Source organism: Oncorhynchus gorbuscha, linkage group LG26 (genome assembly GCF_021184085.1).
Source record: "Oncorhynchus gorbuscha isolate QuinsamMale2020 ecotype Even-year linkage group LG26, OgorEven_v1.0, whole genome shotgun sequence".
NCBI classification, from domain to species: domain Eukaryota; kingdom Metazoa; phylum Chordata; class Actinopteri; order Salmoniformes; family Salmonidae; genus Oncorhynchus; species Oncorhynchus gorbuscha.
The window spans coordinates 21,339,736-21,353,318 of NC_060198.1; the positions used below are offsets into that span (position 1 = coordinate 21,339,736).

General features: G+C 44.8%; 1 protein-coding gene across 4 annotated transcripts in view; it reads right to left on the minus strand.

Moving 5' to 3' along the window:
- Positions 1-3,071: 3,071 nt before the first annotated feature.
- Positions 3,072-13,583, minus strand: part of LOC124015483 (endoplasmic reticulum transmembrane helix translocase-like) — a 39,653-nt gene continuing 29,141 nt past the window's right edge. The window contains exons 15-25 of one of the 4 annotated variants that reach the window (XM_046330695.1): positions 10,922-11,047; positions 10,632-10,740; positions 9,955-10,148; positions 9,148-9,244; positions 8,740-8,930; positions 8,458-8,572; positions 8,031-8,257; positions 6,296-6,438; positions 5,990-6,101; positions 5,626-5,769; positions 3,072-4,409 (exon numbers count right to left, since the gene is read on the minus strand). In XM_046330695.1, coding sequence (XP_046186651.1) covers positions 4,299-4,409; positions 5,626-5,769; positions 5,990-6,101; positions 6,296-6,438; positions 8,031-8,257; positions 8,458-8,572; positions 8,740-8,930; positions 9,148-9,244; positions 9,955-10,148; positions 10,632-10,740; positions 10,922-11,047 — 1,569 coding nt within the window. In that variant the 3' untranslated portion in view covers positions 3,072-4,298. Of the gene's footprint in view, positions 4,410-5,625; positions 5,770-5,989; positions 6,102-6,295; positions 6,439-8,030; positions 8,258-8,457; positions 8,573-8,739; positions 8,931-9,147; positions 9,245-9,954; positions 10,149-10,631; positions 10,741-10,921; positions 11,048-13,583 lie in introns of those variants that run through there. The other 3 variants (XM_046330696.1, XM_046330698.1, XM_046330697.1) reach the window with 3 other exon arrangements.

Sequence of the window (13,583 nt, forward strand, 5' to 3'; positions counted from 1 at the left end):
GGAAGTTAAACACAATACGACCCTCTGAGATAGCGCGCTAATCCCACCCAATTCTTCACAGAAAAGCAGTGACCTCCGGGAAAACTTTCAGTAACGTTATTAATTTAAAATAAAACAAAAAATACAAACCTTTCCGACTGCATTCCAGAACGAATATCCGCCATATTTATTTTAACAATCTACCCAAACAAAATCGTCCCCTCCCATTTACAGATATGCATTTCGGGAAATGGTAGCTGGAGCACTACTTAGGCTCCAGCTACCATTTCTCTGCATGAATCGAATGTGTGAATTGATGTGAATTGTTTGTTTTTTGCCTCAGAATGGGCTTCAGGATCTTGTCACGGTATCTCTGTACATTTAAATTGCTATAGATAAAATACAATTGTGTTCGTTGTCCATAGCATAACCCGACCGCCAACATGGGGCCCTCTGTTTACATCGGTGACATCAGCAATCCGCTCGCCCACACGACGCCATATGTGGTCTGCGAGGCCAGTTGGACGTACTGCTAAATTCTATAAAACGACAGAGGCGGCTTATGGTAGAGAAATTAACATAAAATTATTTGGCAACAGTGGTGGATATTCTTGCAGTCACCATGCCAATTGCACACTCCCTCAAAACATCAGACATCTGTGGTGTTGTGTTTGTGTGACAAAACTGCACTTTTTAAAGTGGCCTTTTATTGTTCCCAGCACAAGGTGCTGTGTAATGATCATACTGTTTAATGAGCTTCTTGCTATGCCACACCCGTCAGGTGGATGGATTATTTTGTGAGAAATGCTCACTAACAGGGATGATCATCAAATCAAATTTATTTATATAGCCCTTCGTACATCAGCTGATATCTCAAAGTGCTGTACAGAAACCCAGCCTAAAACCCCAAACAGCAAGCAATGCAGGTGCTGAAGCATGGTGGCTAGGAAAAACTCCCTAGAAAGGCCCAAACCTAGGAAGAAACCTAGAGAGGAACCAGGCTATGTGGGGTGGCCAGTCCTCTTCTGGCTGTGCCGGGTGGAGATTAATAACAGAACATGGCCAAGATGTTCAAATGTTCATAAATGACCAGCATGGTCAAATAATAATAATCACAGGCAGAACAGTTGAAACTGGAGCAGCAGCACGGCCAGGTGGACTGGGGACAGCAAGGAGTCATCATGTCAGGTAGTCCTGAGGCATGGCCCTAGGGCTCAGGTCCTCCGAGAGAGAGAAAGAAAGAAGAATTAGAGAGAGCATACTTAAATTCACACAGGACACCAGATAGGACAGGAGAAGTACTCCAGATATAACAAACTGACCCTAGCCCCCCGACACATAAACTACTGCAGCATAAATACTGGAGGCTGAGACAGGAGGGGTCAGGAGACACTGTGGCCCCATCTGATGACACCACCGGACAGGGCCAAACAGGAAGGATATAACCCCACCGACTTTGCCAAAGCACAGCCCCCACACCACTAGAGGGATATCTTCAACCACCAACTTACCATCCTGAGACAAGGCCGAGTATAGCCCACAAAGATCTCCCCCACGGCACAACCCAAGGGGGGGGGGGGGGGACGCCAACCCAGACAGGAAGATCACATCAGTGACTCAACCCACTCAAGTGACGCACCCCTCCTAGGGACGGTATGAAAGAGCCCTAGTAAGCCAAGTGACTCAGCCCCTGTAATAGGGTTAGAGGCAGAGAATCCTAGTGGAAAGAGGGGAACCGGCCAGGCAGAGACAGCAAGGGCGGTTCGTTGCTCCAGAGCCTTTCCGTTCACCTTCACACTCCTGGGCCAGAATACACTCAATCATATGACCCACTGAAGAAATTAGTCTTCAGTAAAGACTTCAAGGTTGAGACCAAGTTTGTGTCTCTCACATGGGTAGGTTGACCATTCCATAAAAATGGAGCTCTATAGGAGAAAGCCCTGCCTCCAGCTGTTTGCTTAGAAATTCTAGGGACAATTAGGAGGCCTGCGTCTTGTGACCGTAGCGTACGTGTAGGTATGTACGGCAGGACCAAATCAGAGAAATAGGTAGGAGCAAGCCCATGTAATGCTTTGTAGGTTAGTAGTAAAAACCTTGAAATCAGCCCTTGCCTTGACAGGAAGCCAGTGTAGGGAGGCTAGCACTGGAGTAATATGATCACATTTTTTGGTTCTAGTCAGAATTCTAGCAGCCGTATTTAGCACTAACTGAAGTTTATTTAGTGCTTTATCCGGGTAGCCGGAAAGTAGAACATTGCAGTAGTCTAACCTAGAAGTGGCAAAAGCATGGATTGATTTTTCTGCATCTGTTACGGTAAATGAGTGAAGAGGTGTGGAGTCAGGCGCAGAGAGCAAAAAATGCGGGAAAAACAACACGCTTTAATGTCCCGGAAACATAACATGTACAAAAGTGGAAACACAAACGAACAGAAATATAAACGGACAGCGTGAAACCCAAATTCCAACAAAAATACACTCAAACAACAAAACAGACGAACAAGCCCGCACGAAACAGAAGCGGGCTAAACAGACTATATATAACCCTATCCTAACAACCAAACTAGAAACAGGTGCTACCAATTAGACAAAACTTAACGAACACAGAACAACGGATCGGCGATAGCTAGTAGACCGGCGACGACGACCGCCGAGCGCCACCCGAACAAGAAGGGGAGTCACCTTCGGTAATATTCGTGACAGCATCATTTTGACAGAAAGTTTCAGATTTTTGCAATGTTACGTGGATGGAAAAAAAGCTGTCCTCGAAACAGTCTTGATATGTTCTTCAAAAGAGAGATCAGGGTCCAGAGTAACGCCGAGGTCCTTCACAGTTTTATTTGAGACGACTGTACAACCATTAAGATTGTCAGATTCAACAGAAGACCTCTTTGTTTCTTGGAACCTAGAACAAGCATCTCTGTTTTGTCCGAGTTTAAAAGTAGAACGTTTGCAGCCATCCACTTCCTTATGTCTGAAACGCATGCTTCTAGCGAGGGCAATTTTGGGGCTTCTCCATGTTTCATTGAAATGTACAGCTGTGTGTCATCATTATCAAATTTTTGCACAACATTTTAGAGAAATAAGCTTTTGTGCAACATTTCTGGGATCTTTTATTTCAGTTCATGAAACCAACACTTTATGTTTATATTTTTGGTCTATGGGTGGCCTGTACCAGTCATCATGACATCATCCCACCTCTGTTGTCAGTGTAGTAATCTCATCACGAAAATCAACTAGATTTTAATCTGTCACAATAGACTGCCAGTGTAGCAAGCAAGAGTGCACCAGACATTTTTACATTTTAGTCATTTAGCAGACACTCTTATCCAGAACGACTTACAGTAGTGAGTGCATATATTTTTCATACTGGTCCCCCATGGGAATAGAACCCACAACACTGGCATTGCAAGTGCCATGCTCTCCCAAGCGAGCCACACAGGACTTAAAAGTCCTCTCAAACATAAATCAGGCTTTTCTTGTGGCCTCTCAACTTGACTTCCAGTTCAAATGTATGCAGCTCACTCATCAATTAAAAAAATATATGTTCAATCCCTTATAGTAGGCAGTGCATTGCATAGGTAAATGGAACATGACAAAGTAGCACTTGACACAAACAGCACCACTTGTATTTTTTGGTATTTTATAAGTCTGTAAGAGTTATCTTTTTACAAAATGAAGAGAAAACAAAATGTAAAAAAACAAACACTTCGCAATTCTCTTGGAGAACGCCCTGTTGTGTGTGTGTGTGTGCGCATTTCACATGGGCCGGCACACAATCTCAAATGCCACACAATACTGCTGTCTTCTTGGCCTTCGGTGATAGAGGGAGGGATGGCGAGGGGGAACGGGAAGGCAAGAGGGGGAGTCTAACTACACCTGGGAATCCAATAGTATTTGTTTTCTTTCAAATACTTTAGCTGCACTTGTTTCAGCTTACCTGGCGCAACAGTCCCAAAAGTGCAAACCCTGCTTATCTGGAGCTCCTGGCAGGATCAACCAAAATGCTCAAAGTATTCGAAAGAAAGCAAATAGCATTTGAGCCCAAGTTTGTCTCTAGCATAGAAGAAATATAATTTTAAATACATTAGTGAAGAGGGGGAACAGAGGGACAAAGCAGAGAGATGGGGTAACATTTAGGGGTGTGGTAGGGGTACAGTACTGCACGTCTGCCTGACATGCCTAGTCCATCTCCTCAGCTGTCTTGTGCATCACATCAGCCTTTAATCTTTTCCTCCCTCCACAAGTCTCCTCAATCCTTTCCCTTTACAGATTGGTTGCTGAGGGCAGAGGGTTGCTCAAGGCAGCTGTTGGCATGGCGATTCAGAAAGGCGGCCTCAGGGTTCCTTTGCCCAGCAGGAACTGCAGAATGCGGTCGACCAGCAGGGCAGCAACAAAGTCAACCACCAGGACGCGGGCAATGACTAGCTTGAACTGCAGGGGAAAAAACACATAGATAATAATAATTTATACATCCTTTTGCGCCAGTTTCCGACACAGATTAAGTCTAGTCCTGGACTAAAAAGCAGTTAAATGGAGAACTTCCAAACATGTTACTTCATTATAAAAAGGTTCATACAAGCTTTTAACAAGTTATAAAGCAATCACACAAAATGTGTGTGAAAGTACAGATGTTGGATCCTAATTTGACCCGTTTCATTGCAGAAGGAAAATAATCAAGTGTTTGATTATGTTTGAATGTTTGAAGAAATATTTAGAATCACCGCCAGGAGACAGCTGGAAGCGGTGTTTATGTACAATGCAATAGAGTACCTACAATGTACCTTAGCCTGCAGGTCCACTGTGTGCCAGTTCAAGTAGCCTATGCAGGCTCTATGCAGGCTACAGCGCGTCTCGTGTGAATTCTTATGTGGATTATAAAACATTGACATATTTGTAGAGGGTATATGTATTTTTCATTAGGGAAATTCATTTTTTTATAAATTGTTTTAATATATGTTAAAATGTTTTGCAATAGGCAAAATCAATTATTGGTGGCCTCAGTGCCTGTGTGGTCCAGCGTCTACAGCCGCTGACCCCGGGACATATATGCCTGTGTCGGCATTGGTTCAAATCCATCCCACTGCCTCTTCAATAAAAGCAAAACAATTACGAAAGGAGTGGGATTGCCCCACTCTTTAAAAAATACCTTTAAGAAATAATAAATCGGACAAATAACAATTAGATTGTGAGCGCACATCCAACATAAAACATAATTATAAATAACACAAGGTATGCCAAATTGATTAATAGAAAATGCACAGACCTAGCAAGTAACAATAGACTGTGAAACAAACAGTAGATATTATTACTGCATTGTCGGAACTAGAAGCACAAGCATTTCGCTACACTCGCATTAACATCTGCTAACCATGTGTATGTGACAAATAAAATTTGATTTGATTAGCCTATTATCGGTTTTCACACCTTTCATTATGTGACAATGGATAGGCTAATGGTTAGCCTACAGAATATGGACAAATATAGCCCCACTGGTCTGAAAAACTAGACTGCTCCCGCAAGGAGAAAGAGAACTGCTGCTTTTCAGTAACATAACTACTATAAATCACAAAGCTCATTTGAATTTCCTAATGAGCAGGATATTTATGTGATCAAATTAAGATCCAATATCTGTCTAATATATGCTGACCTCTGTTGGTATATCTACAAGAGCAAACTGCTCGTTGAATTCAGGCGAGGATCCTGAGAGAAGGCCCACGATTGCCAGAACTGAAAGGGCGATACTCCATAGCAGCGGCCTGTTCTCACTCAGAGACTCCATGAAAGGATGACCCTAGAAAAACACACAGTATTAGTGGAATACATGTTATTCAATGATGGCTAGGATAAGTACTGCATAAAATGGGGCACATTTTTTTATTAGGTATCGCTTAATGAAGCCTTCATAAGCCCTAAATAGAAGCCTCAAAAATATTTTATATGCAAAGAAAGGCCTTAATAAGGGATCATGAAGGCTACATTAAACCTAAGACATGGAGGAGGAAGAGCAGTACCTTGTAGTTAATGGCAAAGGTAGCCATCTGCATGGCCATAGACATTATGTACACTGTGCTGTTGATGAGATTGGGCTCAAACTCTTTGTACAGGTCCGCAAACCGCTCCGCCCTAAAAGATAAAGGACAACAGACAGAGGATTATGAGAGGGGATACTTGGACAGGTTGGAAACAAGACAATGTCAATAACTGTAAGGTGAACATGTTAAGGTTAGTACAGTGTGGGTGAGAATACAGTATCAACAAGTCTGTAGGTATCTATAGTGTGTGTGTGATAGAGAATGTGTGTTTGCATGTATGTGTACCTTGGAGGACTTCTGCTCTGCGCTCCTTTGTACAGGTATACCAGACTACAGAAGTGAACAGCAAACTGCAGCAGTACTGTCAGAACAGTGTACAGGTTGAAGATGTTAGGTAAGGGCAGCTCTTTAGACAGAGTCTTCAGGGGCTGGACAGGACAAGAGAAAATAGGATGATAACTTAAAAGGGCGCTTTCACATCTCCCCTGTATGATCCATTTCCTGGAGCGTTTGGTGCCCTGAGCCGCACTATAAAGCATGTGTGAAACACAAATTAATCCTGACTAAAACAAATCCTGGACCTTCGTTTGTAGCGGGTCCAAGATGCAGGACCAGAGTATCAGGAGTCGCATGAAACCTTTTGCCCGTTGTAAACAAGCTAGCTCGCTAACGTCATGTAGAATGTGCGTCTTGCTAATCGCACCCTGAAATGGGTATTTTCAGGTCTTGTGAAAGCAAAACTTATTTTGTAGAATTCTCACACACTCTCCAGGAGAACGTACCAGGGCACCAAATTTAATGTGAAAACCACCTAAGTTGAATTAAAGGCTTAACTTGAAACTACACCTGTTAGCACTAGGGCTACATAATAATATACAGTGGGGCAAAAAAGTATTTAGTCAGCCACCAATTGTGCAAGTTCTCCCACTTAAAAAGATGAGGCCTGTAATTTTCATCATAGGTACACTTCAATTATGACAGACAAAATTAGAAGAAAAAAAATCCAGAAAATCACATTGTAGGATTTTTTTATGAATTTAAGAACAGTGAGCAAAAATCCCAGAACCACACGGGGGGACCTAGTGAATGACCTGCAGAGACCTGGGACCAAAGTAACAAAGCCTACCATCAGTAACACACTACGCCACCAGGGACTAAAAGCCTGCAGTGCCAGACGTGTCCCCCTGCTTAAGCTAGTACATGTCCAGGCCCGTCTGAAGTTTGTTAGAGAGCATTTGGATGATCCAGAAGAAGATTGTGAGAATGTCATATGGTCAGATGAAACCAAAATATAACTTTTTGGTAAAAACTCAACTCGTCGTGTTTGGAGAACAAAGATTGCTGAGTTGCATCCAAAGAACACCATACCTACTGTGAAGCATGGGGGTGGAAACATCATGCGTTGGGGCTGTTTTTCTGCAAAGGGACCAGGACGACTGATCCGTGTAAAGGAAAGAATGAATGGGGCCATGTATCGTGAGATTTTGAGTGAAAACCTCCTTCCATCAGCAAGGGCATTGAAGATTAAACGTGGCTGGGTCTTTCAGCATGACAATGATCCCAAACACACCGCACGGGCAACGAAGGACTGGCTTCGTAAGAAGCATTTCAAGGTCCTGGAGTGGCCTAGCCAGTCTCCAGATCTCAACCCCATAGAAAATCTTTGGAGGGAGTTGAAAGTCCGTGTTTCCCAGCAACCGCCCCAAAACATCACTGCTCTAGAGGAGATCTGCATGGAGGAATGGGCCAAAATACTTTTTTGCCCCACTGTATGGTTTCCTACCAATCACAACTACAGTACATGCATGTCACAGGTTCTTTCGCAATACTATTTCCTCGATTCCTTATGTCCTTTCCTCCTAAAAAATGTCTTTCTGGAACTGATGAAAGGATTCAAGGAAAATAAACGACTCCCTCTGATGCTTTGAAGAAGCAGCGAGGAGAGGACACAAGGAACTGAAGGAGGAAAAACTATCAAGAGAAAGCACTACAGTGTTTTTCCCGCCATGTGACCTTTCACCTTTGACCTGGAGATGAAGAGAAAGCAGGCAGCCAATAGCAGGCCCTGTAGGGTGGCCTGGAAGTCACTGAACTTGACCCCCTCCAGGTAGAGGACAGACTGGCTGTAGGCCAGCACCAGGGCGTTCAGCGCCAGGATCTTAAACATCTGTAGTGTGGTCACCAGCGTACAGCGGCCCTGCTTTATCACGTGGCAGACTAGGCAGGAGGAGATGATAAAGAGGGAGACTGTGTGTGAGGGAGAGAGACAGTGAGTGAGTGAGTGAGTGAGTGAGTGAGTGAGTGAGTGAGTGAGTGAGTGAGTGAGTGAGTGAGTGAGTGAGTGAGTGAGTGTTAATTTGTGTTTGTATTCAGTGTGGGTGTAAACAAAAACACACATTTTATAAAATAAAAAATGTGTATTGATTATGTGTGTGTATGTTCCTCACTGCACTGTATGGAGGATAATTTGTAGGTGAAGGGGGCAGCAATGGAGGCATCTCCCAGTTTCACTATTTGTATCTGATCTTCTTCCAGCTCCCTTAAGACTTGACTAATCCTCTCCTACAACAGAATTAACACCAAATGGTTAACAACACGCACAATCACCTCTCCCTCCCTCCCTCCCTCCCTCCCTCCCTCCCTCCCTCCCTCCCTCCCTCCCTCCCTCCCTCCCTCCCTCCCTCCCTCCCTCCCTCCCTCCCTCCCTCCCTACCCCAACACACACACACCATTTTCTGTGCGGCTAGCTGCTCCTCTCTCTGGGCCATAACCCTTTGCCTGGCTGCCCTGGAGGTCAGTTTGACCCCTGAGCTGGTGACCGGAGGTAGGGAGGGTCTGGAGTCGGCTGCTGGGGTCTCCTCTCTGCCCCTCTTCCTCCTCTCAGGCATACGCTCTGGAGCGTTGGCCAACAGAGCCACACCTGATGGGGGGAAAGGGGGAGGGAAGGGGAGAGAGAGCGAGAGCGAGAGCATGGTCACAAAATTACTCACATATAGCGACATTGTTTTTGATAAGATGGTATAAATTTTCCTACTGAGACAATAAATGTTGAATTGAAGGTATCATGGTGTAAGACAGGTGTGTCCGTTAACGTTGCTGAATATTGTGCACAGCTTTGACATGTCGAGTGACCTCACCAATATGAGAGTGTTTGAGTGCTCCGACGTCATTGGTCCCGTCTCCGCACATTAATGTTGTATAGCCCAATCCTTTAAGACTAGTGATTACAAACTCCTGCAACACAATAAGAATACACACAGTTAGCACAAAACTAGCCTCAAAATGTACCACCAGTTCTTGAGTGTGTTGGTTGTACACCGAGTGTACAAAACCCGAAAAACACTTTCCTAATATTGAGTTGCACCCCCCCATTCTTGATACACACAGGAAACTGCTGAGCATGAAAAACCACAAACGAGTGCGTCTGGCACCTACTAACATACCCCGTTCAAAGGCACTTAAATATTGTGTCATGCCCGTTCACCCTCTGAATGGCACACATACACAATCCATGTCTCAATTGTCTCAAGGCTGAAAAATCCTTATTTAACCTGTCTCCTCCCCTTCATCTACACTCCCCAATAAGGGATCATAGCTTTCAGCTGGATTCACCTGGAAAAGAGCCTGTGTTCATAATGTTTTGTACACTCAAGAATATATGTAGTCTATCTTTTATAATTTAATAAATTCATTACATCAACAAAAATGGAGTAAAATAAGAACAATTGGAATTGAAGGGTAATCAAATTAAACAAAGCTTTATTGACACAAAAATATAATTCAGTGGTAGTGTCCAAAATTGAAGCCTATTTAATCCCTATACTGTATAGTGCACTACTTTTGACTAGAGTCCTATGGGCCCTGGTCAAAAGTAGTGCACTAGAAAAATAGTAGGGTGCCATTTCTGACTTAGCTAACATCTACATGGAGACAAGAAGACTGACCTTCTGTTTAGGGCTGACCCGTGCGAAAACCCGGACATGTGGCAGGAGGGCGTGGAGTAACCGGGTGTCATTGATCAGTCTGGTTAGCCCCTCCCCCGTCACACACAGATCATACTGATGAACTAACGAGGGTACAGATGGCGGGAGAAGCGGAACACACACACTGCCGTCTATAGACTCCCACTGCCATTCACCTGGAAGGAACAACGGCACAAGCTACCGTATTATATGCATTCTTAAAAAAGCGACGCACTACACCTGGGTTAAAAACATACATATTATGTCAAATAGTCTCAAGTACTTAAGGTGCGCCTGATTTGGTTTGCATATTATTCCATTGCACTGGGGCGAAGTAGATCAAGTGCACCTCAAGTATAATATATATGCATTTGACCCAGGTCTACAACACATGCACTGTCCACTATAGATCCCTTCATTACAACAATCACATGATTATATCATCAGTGCATTAGTCTGTAGATTAGTTTAGTACAGAGCCCTCCAACCATGTTCGGAGAGCTACCATCCTGTCTGTTTTCTGTCCTACCCCATTTGTAACTAGCCTGATTCAGATTATCAACCAGCTATTAGAATCAGGTGCATTAGATTAGGGTTGGAGTGAAAACCGACAGGACGGTTTTCAGATCAAGCATAAATTGGCTCTTAGTGTGCCATACCCTGGTTGGGTCTGGCCTGCAGTACGAGTGTGTGTTCCTTCTGGATGAAGTGGAGCTCTCTGGCCACATGGCACGCTGTTAGAGGGTTGTCGCCTGTTATCATCACCACCTGAGGGAGAGACAGAGGAGAGGAGGGTTATGTGTATGTGTGGTGTGTAGTGTGTGTGTGTGTGTTTGTGCGCGCGTGACTGAGTGACTGCGTGCATGGATGTGCCTGATATTATTGTAATAATTGTAATCTGTGTCAATGTGGGTGAGCGTGCGTGTGTATTTTGAGACGGCCTGCTCACATGATGCGATGCCTCCTGGATCTCTTTAATGACAGCCTTGCTGTCGGTCTTCAGGGGACACGAGACGACCATGAAGCCAGCAAACTGCAGGTCACACTCCAGAGCATCACGAGTCACCTCCCGCACCTGTACAGACAGCCACAAAGCACCCAGTCACACAAACAACCAACCCCTTCTGTAAAAGAGAGACACCCTCAACTAACCGCTTGGCTGAGGTTCACGAAAGCCTTGTAGCTAACGTGGTACTTTATTTATCTCGAAGACCCAGAACTACCCCACCCACCCTCTCGCGGCTGAGCAGCTGGATTGTTGAGAGTATTGAAATAGCGTGCCATGTTAACTATGAGGCTTTCGGGAAACTCATCCCCTCACACAGAGCAGGGCAGGACCGATAGGTGAGTTAGACAGGACAAGTAGGTGAGATAGGTGAGTTAGAGGGGACAGGGCAAGACTGGTGAGTTAGACAGGACAGGGCAGTTAATTAGGTACACCCATCTAGTACAGTCAGACCCTCCCTTCGCCTCCAGATCAGCTCGAATGGGGAATGGAAATTTTGATAAATTAGTATCAAGGGCCCTAACATGTGCCAGGAAAAAATTCCGCACACCATTATGCCACCAGCCTAAACCGTTGACACAAGGCAGAATGGGGCCATAGATTCATGCTACTTACACCAAATCCTGACTCTGTCAAAAGTATGGCTGTAAGCCAGAGATTTCTCTGGAGACAATGAAAATATCTTCTTTTGCAAGAAAACAGTGAAGGAGCTGAAGCAAGAAAGAACTTTGTCTAAGAGTGCTTTTACCAAGCAAGCAAACTTCCTTAGCAGAGTGCAGAACACATGACTAAGAGCGAACTGCGAGAGGAGTTCCAGAAGCTCACGTCGGAGGCAAGGAAGGTCAGTGAGACAAATTATGAATACAGGGCTGGATTTCTCACAGCGCAAAGAATTGCAGAAGAGGCTAAAGACAGAGGGAGAGTGCCACAGATGCCCGTGCCAGCTCCACAGCCGACACTGAGAATAAAACCAACCTGTTTACCCAGGTTCAGTGGGTATAAAAGGAATTTCCATCGATGGAGGAGAGACTGGGAGAGTCTACAGAAGCAGGGGGAACCAACAAGCTCAGTCGAAGTAAAGAAGATCCAAATCCTTGACAGTGTAGATGAGAGAATGTGCAGAGACCTCCGTTTGTCTACTGACAATACTGCTGAGGACATGTTCAGGGTGCTTGAGAACAGGTATGGAAACAAGTCTACAATTGCCTTGGAGATAATTGAAGATCTGGAGAAAAATCCTGCTTTAAGAGCAAAGCAGACAAGGAAAGTTATCGACATGTTCCAAACTATAGAGAAGGCACTGGATGATCTCACAGAGCTTGGAGGCACAGGAGCCATCAACAACCCTCTAGTGATCAAATCCATAGAAAGCAAGTTCCCTGACAACATCAAGTGGCTCCTTGGCTTGTCTTCATGGTTAACCCGAGGAATAATGTCATGCTGGACAATCACTTTGAGAACCTTCTTAAATTCCTGAAAACATAGGAGGAAATTCTTGAAAAATTAGAGCAAAAATTGCCAACATCCACAGAGTCATCAAACCTGAGCAACTCAAGAAGTTCTTCCCAGAAGTCAATCTAGGATATCTGAGTAGACCGGAGAGTATTGAGCTACTGATAAGCCACCGCGAAGGAGGACTTGCTCTGCAAAGAGTGAAGGTGATTGGAGACCTTGTCTTGTGGGAAGGCCCGCTAGGAAAGACTGTTGGTATAGCACATCCAGATCTGTTTGAAGAAGTGGATATAGCCGCACACAGGTCTGAAACACACTTTTCTCAATCCATGAGAGCAACCGCTGTCAAGTATCAAAAGATAGCTAAGCTGTTCACAGCTGAAACCAAAGGCACAGTTGCTCGCAGAGAGTTCTTGGATTGGTGGAAATGGGACAGCATTGGAGCAGCTTGCGACCCAAACTGTGGAGGATGCCGGAGCGGCAACTGTCAACCAGGAGGCAAGGAAATTACTCTGAGTGAGGAAAGAGAGCTGGTGATCATAAGGAAAGGCCTCACCTACATCAAAGCAGATGCTCACAGTGATGAACCCCACTGGGACACAAAATACCCCTGGATTCAAGATCCAAGTTTCCTTCCTGACAACAGGAGTGGGGTGGAAGCCACCTTCTTGAGAACAGAAAAGCAACTCAAAAAAGCCAGAGTGGAGAATAGCATACACAGCTCAAGTCCATGAAATGGTGGAGAGAAGAGCAGCGAAGAAACTCACCAAAGAGTTCATTGCCAGCTGGAAGGGGCCAGTATGGTATGTCAGCCACTTGGTGGTGCCAAACCCGCACTCTCTCACAACACCTGTGCGACTGGTATGGAACAGCAGCCAGAAGTTTAGAGGGGTCAGAATGAATGACCTTCTGCTGAAAGGGCCTGATGTCCTCAATCCCATCCGAGCAATACTACTCAGGTTCAGGAGAGGCGTCCATGCGGCGACATTAAGAAAATGTACAATTCTGTGTGGTTGGAAGACCTGGAGATGCACCTCCACAGATTTCTCTGGAGAGACACTGAGGAGGAAGAGATTGAAGAGTATGCGATCACCAGAGTCAACAATAGCGATCGACCAGCAGGGTGCATTGCGCAATTGGCTATGAGAGAGAC